Genomic DNA, 19,856 nt, shown 5'->3' with positions numbered 1-19,856 from the left:
TTATTTAACCAACATGAGCAAAGATAAAAATATCACACATGTGATATGACCTGTACAATAATATGTACGATCTTTCTCGCTATTTTCCGTACGAGGCATAGTACATATACATAGTTTTCCTATAATTTGGCCAATGATAAAATGAATATTTTTCTCTGAGCTTTTATGTTGCTTAAAATATATAATTAATAGAAGTTTTCTAATAAAGTTTTAAATGTACGTATATATTTAAATTTTGAAAATTAAAAGATTTTAATGTTTAATTATACGTATAGCGTGTAATAATATTCGCAATTTTGCACAAAAGATTTATTCGCTAAACCTTGCTTCCTTTTAGATTCGTTATTGTTGCTTGCATGGTAACATCTGGATCCGCGGAAATAGCGCTTCTTCCGCTTTTTCCTGGCCTCTTTTTCCAGTGTGTATATATATATATATATATATATATATATATACTTCCTCAAATTAAGCTAGAAACAGCCCGTTCGGACAGGATAAATTGTATCATTCCTACCCTTTCTTCTTCAATTCTAAATGCAAAAAGTTTAGCTTTTATTCGTAGCGTTATATCGCTCATACGGAAGATATTAAACAATATTTTAATAATGTACATACTATATTTCTTAGGATGCATATAAATTGTTATAACAAATAATTTGAAAAAGCAACATTTTAATTACACCATATTTCTTGGAAAGCACCCAGTAAATATAGATATAACATAATTACTATCTAACATATACATAAATATACAATACATTATTTTATATCTATATTATATAACAAGTGTATCCATGACTTACTATGAGCATATATTGCTACGTTCAGTTTAATCGTTCATGCGCTTTAAGTGCCTGTAATTATTATTTTGTTTTTATCGTTCATTAGACGTAAAAAGGGTAGAAATACTAAAGGCATCCATACCGAACGCAGCTATTATTATTATAATCCATATCTTAATAATTTTAAAACAAAGTGAACTTTCAAAAGACACGCTAAATTTGAGCACATGTATCTGAAAAATTATTATAAACAATTATAATAGAAATAAATTTTATAATAACTGTTTAGTATAAAATACAGCAAAAATTATTAAAATATTATCACATATTTATTACCGCAATTGTCGCAGCTGTTGTACTTTATGTAAGAGGCAATTTTGTTTGACATTTTACTCAGCAAACGAATTATGCTTAATCAACTTATCGCGAATCTAAATCCAACGAGACATTTACATTTAGGAGTTGCTGTTTCGCGTTTTACCCTGCCCCGAATTCTTTTCCCCTCAGGTATTTCACCCAGAAACTCAGCAACAACTCCGTCTAGAATTGTTCGCCTATGTACCGCTTCTCCTTTTCGTCGGCACTCGGGGTAAGCAAAAGTTTCAGGTACGGGAAATCACAGTACATCCCGTGAAAGTTCTTTAAACAGTCAGACGCCACTGACGGCTCTCCTAACGAAGAGCTCAGAAGATGGATGGTGGCGGATCTCTGAAGCTCTTGTCTGCCAACAGGATTTGCCGGTTCCCGAGAATCTCCGAACTCGTCAGATTCTGCCTCGTGCTTGCGTGTAATTTTGAAATCCGCAGCGCGAACATGCGGTCGTCTAAGTTTTCGGCGGGTTTCCTTACACCACATTCGTAAAAAATTTTATTTTTATGCAACTAAGGAAAAAGATACTTTTTCAACTGAATCAGATCTTGATGTTCAAATACTCCAATGTAAATTTATATATGTATCTACATGTCTCGTTCTGTAAACTGTACGTCAATTTTTAATTTCGATCTTAAAATATAATCCTAAATTGAAACTGGGTTAACAATATCAAATTGAATTGACAGATAATGCTGATGCTAATGAACATCTCAAAACACTAAGAAAAAGAGAGAGAACGATGAAAGGAAATAATAACGTTTCGAAAATCTCGAAAGTCTCGAGATCACTGTCAGATTTGTCACGAAAGCAATTTAATTACTTCTCATTGTTATTAGAAAACATCCAGTAACTTACAAACGGATCCCACTACTCTTCTTCGCGGACAAGATTAAATTGACCATCATATAATGCCATGCAAAAGTCCCGAGATTAATAAGTTTTATATTACGTACATCTCGGGGCAATTTTCACAACGGTTTATAAGCAACCAGAAGAGCTCGACGAGAAGAGCGCACCGGGAAAGTTGCCCAAGACCTCCCTAGAAAAGTCACCGTAGCGCGATACGAGAAACTTTCGTAGTCACGCACTGTGGATGGCTCCTAAGTTCTAACGAAGAGGAAGTCCCCGCGACGCAGGAAAATGAGTACGCTCGCTTATATAAATGTGTTAGCGAGAATATCTTGCAAATTAAATCGTTGACAAAGTATAAACAATGTCAACAATGTAAATAAATAATAAAATAATTATATAAACACGTATAATAGTGAGCGTACGTAAATTTAACGACTCTTTTTAATACGCTACCTATACCTAATAATAGTATGGCTCTCACTCTAGTCTAACGTATTATAATACACATATACACGGAAAGTTGGTCATTCAGAACATTGTAATTACATCTGCTTTTCGTGTGTTCTACATAGAAAACTGCAATATTATATTGATCTTAAATGGTCTCAGTAAGAAATCCCCCTCCACTGGTTTCAAGCACGATTGAAAATCCTGGCAGTGATTCAAAATGTGCCTGTACTGTGCAAGAGGGTAAAATTATTAACGCAAAATACATATTGCGGTAGCAAATCGTAATTCTAGTTGCTTGTTCTAAAAAGTAAATTTAACAAAATATTTATATGCGACTTTATACAGAGGTTGTAAAGAATGACGTGAGCAGGTGCACATCAATATGGATGTACGCAAAAAGTATTGAGAAACGATCATCTAAATTATAACAAATGTAGTGATCGTGACAGGTTATATCATAGTCCGATATGGATATCTAGCTTTTACAATTATACCTACGTATGATTTATATAACTAGCGCGCGAAGATAGAGATTCTGTTTGCACATATCGATATCTATTGACAGTACGATGGATGATTCAATGCAATCTAGATTCACGCGTTCATCGCTCGCTTCGATCACTTTTATGCTTAACCTCGCACCCGAGAGCTCGTTTTATATATAGATTTTTTTAGTGATCGACTGACAGCCCGAAAGCTGATAAGAGGATACGCGATAATTAAAATATAGAAACCGTAACGCAATCTCCGTACTATAAAATAATTTCGACTTTCTATTGAATGCAATCTGTTTCTGCAATATCGGCCGTTTCTCCATTTACGCATATAAATCCATATTTATGTGTTATTTCTAGCCAAAGTAAATTTCCAAGTCAAAATTGAAAGGAAACAAGAGCGGAATAATTCATGACAACTACAACTTAATGCGGCAACAATTCGGTAATAGGAATCGCCATGTTTGTGAAAAGGTTGTAACAATATTTCAGCGTGGAGCAAAATGAGAACAGTCATAGAAGATGATTATGAATCACAGGAAAAAAAAATTATGAAAAGATATCTAAATATTTCCATAAGGAAAAATCCACACGTGTTGATATTACTCTTATTCATAATAAAAGTAAAATAATTGTTACGATAATATACAAAAGCTTTATCTATTAATTTGTTATACAAGATTTATAACTGACTACACATATAATATATGTATATAGTCATCTCATATATTCAAGTATTATGCGTATGTAACGTTTATACAAAGTTCATACATATAACATTCTCCTGATATACACGTGCGAGAATTACTTGATGAGAAATCACTATGCCTAGATAAGACAAACATATTTCACAACCAAGCGATATATACATAAGTGCTTAGAAAACTAAAACATTTGCAACAATAAATAAAACGTTAAAATAAAATTACAAACAGTTTATAAATTTTGTAATTTTCTGCACAATAGTTGAAGTACAGTACACACATACGTACATTTTGTTTATCAATTTAATTTAATTATATCATTTGAAAGCCACATTCAAAAGGCCTCCTAGCTAGATTGAAGTTATAAAATTAATACCAATGGATGCTTTCCAATTACAATATTCTTAGACACTTTCGTGCACATGGCGACACAAGATATGTTCTGATTGCTACAATCATCGTCATAACACTATACTTCCATACTCAGCTCGAAGTTACTATACAGTCGCCTATGTAGTACGTAAGCTTGTATAGTTACTAATCACGGTGGCTATAAACAAAAGAAGAACAAGTGGTAGAGATGGAAACACAGCTTCATTACCACGGATTAAAAAATCCTATATACGGTATATAGTATTAAAAAATTAATATATCCGAAATTGTAATACACGCTTTTTGTTTCAATTGAGTCGTGCGTACACTTTATGCATTCTTGTGACATTGTGTCAAGATATGTTCTGCACCAATTGGAAAGCAATATATTTCTCAAAATATATTATATAAATATTATCGTATGCACCTGTAAAACTGTCTGCTGTCTATAAAACTAAAATGCAGCTTTTGCGACAATGCGGTAAACATTAATTAATGGTTCAGTGATATGTTGTAATGCCTAAGCAGACTATATGAAGAAATAATTTTGCCTTTAGAAAGCAGCACAAATTATATAAGATACCGTGATGTTCCACTCCCCCCCCCCCCCACTTATTCCATCTATTTTAATTAAAAGGATTCCACGTAAAGTTCTTATTAAAACTTCATATTAAACGGAACACGACAACACGTTCAGTGATTACTGCACACAGGTTACAGCACGGCCATGACTTTCGATGGAATGAAGTAGAGATCCTTGATGAAGAATCTAATTACAGGAAGCGCATAGTGTCCGAAATGATTAACATTAAAAAACAGAAGAACAGTTTGAATTTGCAAACAGACACTGAAAACCTTCATGAGACATACATTCCGTTGATAAACAAAATTTGACTTTGCTGTGCTGTTTCCTTTTTAGATCATGGCTAATTGTTGTATCGTGCAGACGTGTTAATTTTCTGCCTTCTTGTCGTTGAATAAGACTAACGGATTCATTATGGATTTCGACGATTTTGTAAACCTTTTTGAGATTTGTGTGCTGATGTATCCATGTATCAAGGTTTGGAAACTTAAAATTGTATTTCTTGTCAATCATTTATATATAATTAATCCTATTGTTTACAGAAAATTATTGTCTTAATTCTTTTATAGATTTATTATCGATCTATCAATCGCTTATAATAATTTCTTTATCTTGGTGTTGGATGCATCATTTTTTCATCAATGATTTTTCTATACGATGTTTTTCTGTTGGTTACTTCTGAAGAAGACTCAATCCACGAGTCGAAACATGTAAAGTTTTACAGATTTTATTATTAAGCTTATTTTTATTTTTGTATTGATTTTGTTCTTGTTTTTTTCATATTTATGTACACTCGTTTATATCTTCAATTTTAGTCATGTTTTTATGTGAATTTATATTACTTCTTTTTATCTTTTTACTACGTTATTAAAGAAAAATTTTTAATTTTTTGACTCTTAATTTGTCTTTTGAGTTTCTTTTTATTCTTATTAAAAACTTTCAACTAAATTTTCTGCAAATTTGCTATATGATAGTTCTTGATGAAAATAAAAAATGTCAATGAGCGCAAAGTCTGAAAAATTATAGCTTTTCACGTTAATTCTTCTTAATAATTATTACAAATCTCTAATCACACATCTAATATTACATTAAATCACTGATACTTTATATATCCATTGCAAAAGTATTCTGTTTTGACATTCACTTTTGTTTGTACATTCACTTTCACGAAAACATTTTTACCGTTATACAATACTAATCATTCAAGTAAAGTCGAATTAAATGTAGTACCTATAAATGTCGTTACGACAAGATGTTGAGCGTTTGGCACGACCTGAAACCAATTGTTCGCCGTTCAATTTCAATGGTTCAACTTGCTCGCCGCGTCGTGAAATTAACGTGAAATACATGGTAAGAACTGCAAGAAGTCAATAGAACGGAAGTTTCGAGCAAGTATCATTTCACAGGAGATTCATCCAAAAAAAGTGAAATAATACGAAAAAAAAAAAAGATAATTTTGTAGAATTAAGATTTTATGCCGATTTTATTCATTACTGCTTTCATGTTTGAGCTTACAACTAAATATCAGCTAATTAGATGAGTTACGAAAAAAGCAGCCTCGACTTGTTCTTTATGAAATTGCACTTTGCATAATAAAATCAATAAAGTTAACATCTCTCTACGGACATTTAAACAAAATTGTGACAGTAATCAATGCAAGTTTGCATACAATTTTTCACCTACTTAGAAAACACAAATAACATCGACCGAGTTTAAGCACGTCAAGATTACTTCAAGAATTTCCTCGATACGACGAGTATATCAATTATCGAAGTTTTGCAAATAATCCGAAATACACACACCAACGACTTTTAATAAAGTATTTACTTGCTCGATTGGTGTACTGTTAATTAACCACTAATTAATACCAATGCCTGCTAAATTCCTTTCTAAGTAATTCCGTAGGAAAATTCACAGGGTCGTAAACGATACATTGTTGGCCCCGTTCAAGGGCTATTACGGTAGTTGAGCGTAGCTCCGTGCGCGACGATGGCCGTAGGGCAAAATGCAAAATTGCAAGGAGGTTGCACTTCGAAGAGCAAGACTGAAAAAGAAACGAGAGAGAGAGAGAGAGAGAATGTGTGTGCAAGGCAATAATCAAGGCGAAAGAAAGGAGACTAGAGGAAAGATGGGAAAAGAGAGGAAGATGAAAGCTATTCCAAACTGATGAGAAAGAGGCCAAAAAGGAGTATGGCAGAGCGAAGAGAGACGCGGAAAAAGGCAAATTGAGTTGCTTGAGAACATAACAGGAAGGAAGTTTGACATAGAGATAAAATAATTAAATTAGAAGGAGTTATGACAGTTTCATGCAGCTTTGACGATGTGACACGTCATTGCAAATCAGTGACTACTGTTCGTTTTAGTTTCACAAAAATATTCCCGTGAACCGTCATAATAGAATTAAGCCAAATCTGATTTCGCAAATCAATCAGTTTCCTCTTATACTCTGATATCTTTCAATCTACTCAACAACAGCAATTCGATTAAAGAATGTTATCTATCCTGAAGAATCTTATGGCTGAAATTAATTTTTGTATGAGTTAATGGGCGAGTTCAAGATGACAAAGCGGCTAGGTACACTTGCCGAGCGATCGAATATGATTGGTTGGATCTATAAGAAATAATCAATTACGTTTAATCGCTCGGCAAGCGTACCTAGCCGCTTTGCCGTCTTGAACTCGCCCATTGTTTCTAATCAACTGAAGCAAATAATAAAAATGATATTTTATAAATAACAAATTTTTTTCATTCCATCAGTTAGTTATGTTTACAATAGTAAATTTTTTTCCACTCGGACGCGTCAACTTGTTTGTAGATTAAAATAGTAGGTACTTCGTGATAGAGAAGTAAATATATATAAAATTTGTTTCTCTCAATATTTTTCATTAAACGTTTATCGGTTTTGCTTTGTTAAATTTCACAAACTCTGAATATAATCGCTTCGATTTGCACGTGCACTTGTTATCAATTTGTCAATTAATGATGATGCATTAGCATTTACGCTGAATAACATTGAATTGCACACGATACACAGTTGTGATTGAAAAGATACACGTTTGCGTTTGAGAATTTATAAAATCGAGTAATTTTTTTTTAAAAAACCATTACTATTAGTAAAATTAAATGCAGTGTTATTTCAACAATGTAGATCGAGTAACAAAAAATATTAGGAAATAAATAATAAAGATTTTATTTTATTTTTTCAATATTTATTTAATATTTAATTTAAATTCTTTTGATTTTTTATTTGATATAAATTTTCGGTAATTAGATACTAAACTCTAGGAAAGACTGCAACATTAATCATTGTTACGTTTTATAAATAATAAAAAACAGATGTATTATACAATGCACATATACATATATTTGTGTGCTATCAATTTTAATTAAGTAATTTTAATTAATTTATGACCGATATTAATTTCGAACAGTTATCGATTTTGATATTTACATAATAATTGTAAATAATAACTTTTTATCATTACAATTTAATTGTACAAAATGCTTTTTTTAATTTTAAATTACAATTATAAATTCTCCATATATAATTTTTTTTTCAAAATCAGTTTTTTACAGAAATAAAACTTTTTTGAAGATCTTCTTTTATAAATTTAACGTAAACATATGTACTATGTGCAGTGTATGTATGTATGTTTTTAATTCTTTAATTTAATGTATGATAATACTTTCTAAATCATAATTGTCTTCCTAAATATAAGCTAAAGAGAGATGCAAGATAAAGTGAACATTTGGAGAATGTTCGTTAATTGAAATGCACTTTTTACGCAAAATTTTAAAAATAATCGTAACTTTTAAAATAATCTGCAAAACTCTCTTCACTCTATGACAAAAAGCCTAAACATTTTTTTTACTACGTGTAAATTAACATTTTATACGCAATGATTTTTTAACCGGAGCCGTGCAATTTATCTCGCGAAAGGGCCAAAGAGGCAATTTTCCCAGCATGAAAAGGTCTTCCTGGCCCATAATTAAATCTGGGAAAATTCGCGAAGTCGTACGGTTTCTTCGCGTTCCGCCGGGACGGACAGGCAGGACAGAGAGGGAGAAACTTTGGCACTCTGCAGATAAAATTTTCTAGCGTTTTGATCAAAGGGCTCAGCCGAGGACTGCAATGCGCGGGGGCTATGCGCACTCGAAATGTCGGCTTTAACGAGACTCGTCGTCGTAGACGGGCTACGTGTTTTGAATACGAAGAAAAAACGATTGCGCGCGTTCTACCCTCGTCGTCGGCCATGGCTCCGTGTAAACTTTCTAAGGCGATTCAGAACTGTAGAAAATTAGATTATCTCTTTGAGCCGTTTATACATTACGCGAAGAACGAGTACGTTTCGAATTGATTAAGTACTTTTATTACGGATAAATATTTACCAAGCTGTGTTTCGAAAAACATGGAACATTCTCTTCAAACAAAACAATACTTTATATGTAATTCAATAGAATTATTACGATTATTATTCCTCCCAAATCTTTATATTATAATTATGAAATGCGTATAATATAGCGTAATGAAATAATTATAATATGCGTGTACTGAATGTATGTTCGGTAAAATGAAATAATTATATTACAATATGTTACAATTTATTTGTTTCAAATATGGAAATAGACCGTATAAGATAATGAGCTATCGCGTTCAATAATAAACACAGTTATAAAAGAGTATATATGTACATGATATATAATTGTCCAGATAGTTTTGGAAGATACATAAACACGATTTACGTAAAATTGAATAACATGAGATTGTATCGATACGAAAAATAGAAAATATAAAAAAAAGAAGAAAAGAACCGGAAAAAGATATAACCACTAAAGCGTTTACGCGACACATCTTATTTGTACTGTCGCCGGGAAAACACCGCGGCGAGAGATGGTTTCGATATTGCCGCCCAGCTTCGACAACCTGAAAACGACCGGTTGAAAAGCTGAAGCCAATCCTCAGGCCGACACAAGCCAAATACCTTTACAGTCGCCAGTAGAAACAACAACGAAACGATTCTAGTGGCGATCGCGGTCCGTTCCTCTGAAATCGAGCTATTGCTGTGCAACCGCGTGCATTCCTTCCAAGCCGAAATGGAAACTATTTCGCGCACAGAACTCGAACGGTGTGAGGAATATCCGTACAATGGTCTATTTTCGCGATCGTTAAAGAGACGAAAAATTCTCAGACTTCGAGCTTCGCGCGGCTTGGAGTGTTCAGAAAATTTATTTGCAAAATCGGACGCGCGCTATCTCGATAGATTTTCGACGAGCGGGGGATATCGACGGTGGTGTTGAGTCGCTCGCACGGAGAGCAAAAGGAAGAGAGTGGAAAAAAGTTACCATTTTATTCAATATCGTGTAAGAAGTTACGCGAGCCGTTCGCGAGCGGAGACGCTTATCAGCGCGCAACGCGCACCGCGCGATCGGAAAGCGTTTGCTTACACACGAACATCGCCGTATCACTTTAATGGCATTCTTAATAGCCGTAGGAGAGTTCCGAAGTTGATGCAATCTCAATTTCCCGGTTCCTGCGCCTGATATATCAGTGATTTTCCACCTTTGCGTTATCGTCTGGAAAGTTCGCCGAGTCATGCGGCGCTTCCGGAGCGGTTGGTTCGCCTAATAACCGTCTTTGCCCAGCGCAAACTGGTCCGGGCGCGTGCGACCTTCCTCCTCATCCCTCCCTACCCACCTCTTTACGTATGCCAGACTGAAGTTTTACCCCAATTAGTGACAAAAATTTCTTTCAAAATATCGTATTTTTGAAAGTATAATAGTATGTTTGCGACACCTCTAAACTGAAATTTACGAAAATTTACTTAAAATTAAATAATAATAAAAAATAAATACAGAACAGTAAGTGATTCAGCAAAACTATAACTTGCTTGGTAAGATCATCTTATTATGTTTTTTTATATGTCATTATTTGTGCTAAGGAAACGACTCAAAACAGAGCTGAAGCAATATATAGTGTTTAATTAAGTATTAATTTAATTTTTCCAATTAAAGAATTATGCTTTTAATTTAAAACGTCACTCATACTCTCATTGCCATTTACCTTTTAATTGGTATTTACATTACCTCGAGAGAGAGTCATTAAATAATTATTAATTCTTTATTAGATGGTAGTGCTCTATTATTTATTTATTTATATATAAAAAGTAAATAATAAACATATTCAAACAGTCACGCTGCAATTTTCGAAAATGTATTCAACATTCAATCTCTTTAATTGGAAATTTTACTAAAATTCCCTCAAAACAGATATAGTAGTATATCTCATTATTTATTTATCTATATAAAAAGTTTCATTTTTTTATCTTATAAAATAATATTATCGATATACTAATTCAATTGTTTCGATTACCCGTAAGGCAATTAATTGTTACTTCAATTAACACTCCGATAGTTTTGCTAATCAAAAATTGTTTAGAGATGTATTTATCGAAGTATTCGTAAATATTGAGAGTAATTTTATCTATAAAGTAATTTTATCTTACACATCCTGTATACAGATCAATGGACTTTACAAGGAATATTACACATCTTTTGCGCGCGATCAGTTGACGATCAGTCCCGTTTGTCGCTCGAGGCTATCCATGCGAGACGTAATCGCGTGCTGGATGCAATTTTCTGTCTAACGGTACAACATGTCCATCCGAGTATGAATACAGCTTTCAAGTAATTGCAAGCCACGAGAGAAACGAAGCGAGACACACGCGCATTTCAGATACATGTTGCTTCCTGATTTAATTAACTGACGTATTTTGTCCGCGCAATTTAAGCCTTATCAGAATAGCGAAAAAATTACATTTTCTCCTTTATGTTTATAATTGGAAAGTATGATACTACACGAATAATCGTCGCGTATCGTCTAATAATAAAATAATATTTTATTCATTGACGTGTTAGACTTCGATTATTAAAATTGCCATATGTGATATGCATATCCCCTTTCCATTAGCATAATAAAATCGTTAGCTCTGTGATCTCTGTTTAAATCTTAATTAAAAATTAAAAAGTCTCATAAAATTGTCGCGATTCGTTCATTCATCTCACTGAATTTTCGACGTCAACTGTAGGCATGCATAGTAAAAAGACATTTTGTATTCTTCTTAAAATCGATCCCTGTTAAAATTTTGTGTTGAATTTTTGAAATTTCCGAATTTAACCTAATATGATTATGTCATTTGAATATTTCATATTAATTCGATATTTTTTAGTATCAAGATAACATATTTATGAGTGAGTGAACAAATAACATAAAAAAATAATGTCCATAGAAAATTGAAATTCAATAAACAAAGGCCAAAAAGCCTTTCTGGTGTTTGTTTATTGAATATTAACATTTTTGTTGATAATATTATAACGAATTGGATTTAGAGAACACTGTAAAAATAATGTATTTTAAAATGTAAATTCTAAGATAAATAAATAAAATACGTGTTAATTTAATGTATCATAAATTTTAATTTTACTGAAAAATGTACTTCCACATTGTGTCAGTACATTTGTTGCATGTTATTAATTTTTTACACAATACTTGTGTCATTTTCTAACATGTTCAGCTTGTGTAAAATTAACACAAAATATCAGTGGATCTTCTGGGAATTTGAGATACGTGAAATGTGTTAAGTTTAACACAAATTTTCCAATTGTGTGCTCCAAACGATAAAAGCGAAAAAGGAAATGACGATACGATCGACAACTTTTAATGAAGTTCAAAGATTTCCTCGATTTTTCATATATCCCTCAGAGCGCCGTTTCACTTTGGAAAACTACATCGCTCGTTACGCCTGCCGATATGTTTGTTCGTGTGTAACGTTGATCGCCTGCAGGCTGCGGTATAGTGGCGTCTCGCATCCAACTCCCTGACGGGACAACTGATGCGTTTCCAATACGGTTGCCTAACAGTGGTCTTCAATGCCAGCGGGACAAGCCCGCAGATCACAAAGTATACCAGATAGCGATTACGTGTCTGCTTTTTTTTCTTATGAGGAAATCTATTCTTCTTTGCACGATTTGTTGATGTGTAATATTTCAAATAGAGATCCTTAAAGAGTAAAAAAAAAAGACCATTTTATCCTACTTAGGTCTGCAATATTACATGCGTCAATGTAATAAAAATATATTTATTTACGTATTTTGTTGACGAAAAATGTGCATTAGACTTATATGCATATTACTTTAAAAAGGAATGCAGCAACTACCTGAAAACGTGTATTATGTAAGAACACATTGTCTGATAGCCTGGTTTTTCTTATCTGTTGTATTATAATGCCCTCATTGCGAAAGGAAACACTTGCAAAATAATGTATGTAAATACTGTGGTAATTATATTGCATATGAGAAGAAGATAACGTAAAATCATCCAACTTTACGTAGAAATTGAGGCGAAAACATTACGTGCAACGTTATGAGGAAGTTAAGCATTTTACCCTGTGAAATACGATTTAAAAAACGAAACTTTGTAAGAAACATCTTTACCGAGGCCACCCGCTGTAACACGCTCTTTGTAATCCGATTAACGAATAATTGAGGAAACTCTATTTAGTAAAGGACGGCAAGTTCCGACCACTGGGAAAACACGCTCCGGGAACGAAGAAGAAAATTACAGGGATAAGAGGAACCGGTTGTCTGTGCAAGACTAAAAAGGGAGACGTTCAATTTAGATCGCCATTATATGCGTACACACTTAGGAGGCGTTCAAAGGCATGCAGTGTGTTACCTTGTAACTTCCGAGATTTTCGATGACGCAGGGTAGACTGACGTCCCTTCCCAGCGCCACGGTGACATTTGGTATCGGCTCGGCAAATATTGGTGGATCGGAAAGCGCTGCAACACATAGAAAAATTGCGTTAGTTATACGTATCGTCGAGTAACATAACAATATGAATTACACTATTTAACAAAAAAATTCACAAGAATAGAATTTAATCATTTCCCGTAGTTTTTTGAGTGTAGAACACGATCTCATTTATTTGTTCTATTATGTTACAATTGTATTTGCTATTAAATTACAAAAAAGTGATTTTTCTCTATACTTTCATCTTACAATTACAATATGCATGGTGTTAGAAAAATCTTATGCTGCAATTAAAATTAAGTAGGTATGTCGTTAGAACTTTCAATCTTTAAAAATTCATTATATGATTAATTATAGATAACATTTTTATGATAGTTATGACTTACATATATTACCATTAAAAACCTATCAAATACTTTTAAATTACGTTATTCAATTTTTCTTAAGAGAATCCTAGTTTTAGGTCGTTAAATATTAATTTAGTATAGTGCTAAAAAAAATTGATGAATTCAAAATGGTGGAATTAATATGGTAGATGTCAAAATTAAAAAACGTTGGAGTTTTTGGAACAATTTATGTATACAGTGAATTTTCTTATAATTGAATTTATTAACTTTCACACATCAGATTACTATTCACCGATCTGGAAAAACCTTAAAAGAAGTGTCTACATAAAGTCGGTTTTCGATTTAATTTCAATTTCATTTTAAATTATCGGCAACGTTTTATTATTGTAAGAATTATCGAAATTGGGTGATTTTAGCTTAAATCGACATATTTGACGCCTGTTATCTTGTAAGTCAGCTCTACATTTACCAATACTCTTATGGTCCTAATTTTTGCGATTTATTTTATGCGTGTTATCTGAGAAGCTTCTTTACTCGTACTTAGCATTACCCAGGATCAACGGTATAGACGTCGGATTTCTGATCCCTTTTCGGGTGCTTGATTCACGCGAGTCCCCTCGCCTCTCACGTTTAAGGTGCTTTAATCGTGTGAGTCCACTTGCCTCTCACGTTTGGAATGCTTGATTCACATGAGTCCCCTCGCCTCTCACGTTTAATTACATTTAACCTTCATATTCATCAAATGTCTATTCGCTTTTTGACAATATAACTGCATCTAATGAATATTTTGTGAAATTATCACTACGATAGATAGGTTTTTCGTCTGGATGTCTGCAGTATTCTAAATATCACAAAACTGCTGCGACATGAGCATAACAATCTGTAGTTTGAGCAATGATCTTACATTGGCAATACCATTCTTTAATCAAAACTGAAGGCTTTGTATCTTATCCAAAGCTGAAATATTGTCAGGTCGAAAAATTTCTAATACCCGAGGGGTGAAAATATCTGAGGATCAAAAAATTTTTGAACGTTATGGCAATTTTGTCGACAGTTCTGGGTAGCACCCCAAGAGTTCTACCAAAAGTTATTAGCTTTCAAAGCACGCTAGGATTAATAGTTTAGAAGATATTGCAATTTTTCATTCTGCGTTTTGTAAAGTTAGCACCCCAAATTTTGATTTTTCAATTTTTCGCATTAATTCGCCGGAACTATTTTTTATTTTGGGCAAAAACTTCAGAACTCTTTGGAGTGTATTATAAACTGTGATGAAAATCGCCAAATCTCCGAAGCCATACTATGTGTATGCATACGTGCGATCGTACTGATTCGTTCAACCATTTTGTTATAAGCGTCGCGCACGACTTAAATCTTACGATGTAACACTGTTTATCTGAGCTATTGTCTCTGGATTAATATAGTATAATAATTAGTAATTAATATTTTTGAAATTATATTTCTATAAATGAAGTAGCACTACAAACTTTTGTTCCGATCTGATACTTTAGCTGTGTTCATTCCAAAATTCATTGCAAAAATTTTGAAAATTTATAGTTTACGTTACCTAAACTGTAGATTTTTAGCGCTAGCAGTAACTTTTAAAACACAGCCTTCATAATGCAAATTCACACAGTGACGCGTGACGCGAAATATAATTGATGACCGTCAAGTTGCCATAAACAATAACGCAATTAACTTATCCTCTTCTCGCCGATATTTTAGTATATAAAGATATCATTGACAAGACATCAATAAAACGATAATTGTGACTGATAAACTCTTGATGGCCGTAAATAGAAAATTCGCCACGCTCGTATATTGGCTCGTGAATTTTTCATCTTTGAACGACCAGACTGTTCCGCCGAATTGTGGCCGTCGATCAATGAGATTCGTTCGAAGATAAATTAGCGAGAAACGATTACTCGTTGGGTCACATCTATCGTGTCACTTCCAAAATCCACGAGATCACAACAAATGGCATCGGCATGTCCAAAAAATAGTCTCGCAACTGAAATTGAATTTCGTATGGAAAGAACGATTTTGCCGAAGTATCTAAAAATTTTAGATAGATACAGATCTGAAAATAATTCAGACAATAGCAAAAATCCTATTAATATATTTGTTGAATCATCATATTATTATAATTATGAAGGAAACTCAAGTATAATATGCCATATTGCAAAAAGTGATATATTTCAGCAATAAACTTGAACGTCCTATAGAATTATTTTAATAATTTCAACAGAAAATTACTTTCAGATCTGTACGTAGTTAAATTTTTAGACACTTTAATAAATTTGTTCTTTCAGTGCAATTGCATATTTTTTCAACCGTCGCGTCGTCACGGTATGCAGCGCTATAATATGTGTTCACATTTTGCATTAAGTATTTATTCATGTTTATTTATTCATGCCTGTAAAATTATTTTAATTACAATTGACTCGTTTACATTCTTTTCCACTAGAAATTTGCTTATTTGATTTCATGCTTGCCATACAAAGAACACTTATTAACAACGAGTGTACGGATTAATTATTTACGCTCGAACGAACAATCCGATTTCACGGATTTTTATAATGCAATGAATCCTGTAATCGTATTAATAGATTGCAATTATGCATACGTATGAGCTATTCATATAAATCAAATGATAGCTGAATGGAATGTTGGAAAAAATAATGACGTATGTATGGATCGAAATTTATATGACACGTTTCATTAAAGAGAGAGAGGTCCATTACATTTTAATCATCTTTATATACTACTATCAAAATGAAGTTATGTGTGTTGTCATACTCAGGTAAGAGAGATTGAAAAAAAAAATTTATATAATATACTATATAAAATATATTTATATAATGTATTTAAAAATAAAGCATTTATTTTGTGTATCACGTTATTTCGCCAAATATTGTCAAAGCTTATGCGATATTCGTGGAATATCTCGTAATGCTTGGTCCACTCGTTGGCGCGAATTTTTACGAATACACACCTGTACTCGGAATACGACCAATTATCATGCAGACAGGGGCATCGCGGAATTCGAGTTTAAATTTATATAGCGACGATACTTCTCGTTTAAAGCTGAACCAAAACGCATATATCGTTACAGCTGCGAGACTGAAAGTGTGCTCGTAGAATATTAAACGTACAATATTTTCATCATTATTATTCCCGTTGTGCCAGCGCAAACTGGAATATTCAACCGATGCCGCCGGATAATCCTTCATATTCTTTCGCACTTTGCGTGCAACCGCAAAAACCGCAAGGTATTTGTATTTAAACAATGTAGGAGCGGGGGGGGGAGAAGGGTGCGCATCATCATGCGCCAAAATTTAAATAGCAACGCGCGAATCGTTTGACGAGCGGCGGAAAAAATTTATCCTATCCAGTTGACAAACGTCCTGACTTTCGTTTTAATAAACGCGTCAACGTTTTGATATTCGTCAAAGGACGTTTCGTTAAGCTCGTGAATACGCGAAACCACACGAAGTTTTTATCACAAAATAAAATAGCAGGATTAAACGCAGGATATCAAATAATGTTTATGACAGCTGGTCAACCTTAAGTTTCGAGCAACTTACGCGCGGTATGTTATATATAAACCTTTCCAAAATAATGACTGGCAATTCTTTTCTATTTTTTTCTCCCTTCGTTATTTTTTCTTTTTTTTATTACGTTAGCCAAATTTAAAATTGCCAATAAATATTATAGATGCTATAATACAATTATACGTATTCTTAACAAAATATTTTTAATAAATTGACGTAATATTATAATTAAAACGAAAAAAGAAATAGTAATCAACAAACTATCGATGATATAATAAAACGATCGTTAAAAATATTCTGTTTGACAGTGGGCGAGCGAAACACGCGTCTAATGTTGGCGTGGGAAGAAAATCGAAGGGGTGCTAAAAAGAAAAGAAAAGTGACTGAGGCCGGAAGGAACGTTCGTGACGACTCTTCTGAGTAACTTTTGGAGCTGCACTCGAGAGTGAAGTAGGAGGGTAGTTGGCTGGTTGCTCAACCGGAAGAGGGCAGCCGTCAATTCCGGTCGAAGACTTCACACTGACCGGAAGTCCGTGCACACCGACATACACCAATGTGACGTGCGACGTCGCGGCGAAAACCCGACAATCCTAACACTTCGAGATTCGATACCGTACTCACTATCGTGTTTCTTGAAAAACGACTTACGATAAACGTTCAAATCCGGATTTGTCAGCTTCCACTTTACATACTGGAATACTCTGTTATTAACCTGCCATTAACGGTTGCTATAATATTAAAATATCAAAGTCATCCTTCTTTTTATATTGGCAGGAAACGACAGTTTAACACGTCAGTAATATTAACAAGCTAAATATCCTCAGTATTTATTATATTACGGTGAACTTTTTTGCAAATTTATTTGAAGAGGAGAATAAGCAAGACATTCTAATTTAACCAAGGCAATAGACTTTCTATAGGAGATTTTAATTGTATCTTCCATTTCTGACTGAATCGTACAATATTTATGTCTAATATATTAAATTATTTTCATGTATACATCATATATGTTTATTTCATGGAAAATTTTTCTCGTCTGAAGAATGAAAAAACTAGCAAAGTAAAAAGTCTCGAAAAACTGGAAAGTTTGACACAATCAACTTGTGAAACGACGTAATGTGGCGTTTTTTTTTTCACTAAAAAGTTTTAGAATATGTAATGAAAGAAATTAATAAAAGAGTACAGTGCTTTGGGGAAAAAGCAGCGCGAGTTATTTCAATGCGACAGAGTTTTCGGAAACTGTGCGCTTCTCTAGCTTCTGGTAGTAGGATCGACAACTAGCTTTATAGCATAGCGGCCAGGGAGAATTCCCTGGAGAACTTCCGAATGGGAGACTACGGCAAGGTCGAGTTGCGAATTCAAATTATTATTTAGTCGGGAAAGACAAATTACCCCGGCCTTTCTGATGCTGACTACCTCGAATGCTATACTGCACTCGAGTAGTTTAAGTGACGCGAAACCAATTAAAGTTACCAATTAAAAAGCTAACATTGCGTAAATACTCGCGCGAGAGCTTAAATCATTAAAATGTCGACATTCAAAAATGTTACATATTAAATGAAAATGACTCTCGAATTTTAGTATGTGAACTTATAAATTATAAAGATTAAAAATATATTATTTATTATTTTAATTAACCATTTCTATGTCAATTACATTATTTATTTCATCTTCTTATAACACGTACGACTCAAGATGTACAATAGGAAGAAAAAATGCGCGACTTTCTTTTGTTTATACAGCTGTTCACGTTGCTCAACGATATAATAGATTTTTATACGTTACGGTATTAAAGTAATTTTCATGATATAAATTTGAACATATGAGTAATTTTTTTGAACGTGACAATTTTTCATTTTTATAAAGACAAACTGATTCATAATAATACTGAATGTGATATGACATTATAAATCAAAATTCGAAATAGCTCGATTAAATAATAATGTATTTTTATATTATTTTCCTTTTTATTGATTTCAGACTCTGTATAAGCATAAACAAAAAAAGTTAGTAAAATATATTGTATAATTAAAAAAAATAGTTTTATAATAATTTGTTTTATCGTATGTGCTATTAACAATAAAATTTATCTAGTATGTGGTATACGTAGGCTGTATGTTTCTGAATATTAAAAAACGGTACACTCATCAATATCTTTAAACAAAAAGTTAAAAAAACGAACATAACAAAGGTGTCAGAATATATTCGAAGGTGGTAATTTATTCATGGAAAAATCAATACATAGATATTCGCAAAAAAAGATCCAAATCGTTTGATATTCACAAAGTCTTCTTCAATTCATGAATTAAATAAACACAAAAATATGCAATAGAAGAACGGATATGCAATAGAGGAACCTCTAAGCACCATTTAAGCCCGGTTTCATAACGCATGGTTAACTCTTAATCAAGGTTTAACTTCCAGTTTCTAATTCCAAAATTGAACCTCGGTTAAGAGTTAACCGTGAGCTGAGAAACTAGGCTTAGAAATGTAGAAGGAAGAGGAATTAACAAAAAATAAGAGTTATAGATGATCGTGAA

The 19,856-nt window shown here is 33.1% G+C and overlaps 1 protein-coding gene across 1 annotated transcript in view; it reads right to left on the bottom strand.

The window, feature by feature from the left end:
* LOC108781364 (lachesin) overlaps positions 1–19,856 on the bottom strand; it is a 283,152-nt gene that overhangs the window by 79,564 nt on the left and 183,732 nt on the right. The window contains exon 2 of the mRNA XM_018549321.1: positions 13,341–13,447. Coding sequence (XP_018404823.1) covers positions 13,341–13,447 — 107 coding nt within the window. The remainder of the gene's footprint in view (positions 1–13,340; positions 13,448–19,856) is intronic.

The sequence above is a fragment of the Cyphomyrmex costatus genome, unplaced genomic scaffold, assembly GCF_001594065.2.
Source record: "Cyphomyrmex costatus isolate MS0001 unplaced genomic scaffold, Ccosl1.0 scaffold8, whole genome shotgun sequence".
NCBI classification, from domain to species: Eukaryota; Metazoa; Arthropoda; class Insecta; order Hymenoptera; family Formicidae; genus Cyphomyrmex; species Cyphomyrmex costatus.
The sequence above is the reverse complement of the archived record's forward strand: the minus strand, read 5'-3'. Positions and strand labels throughout refer to the sequence as shown.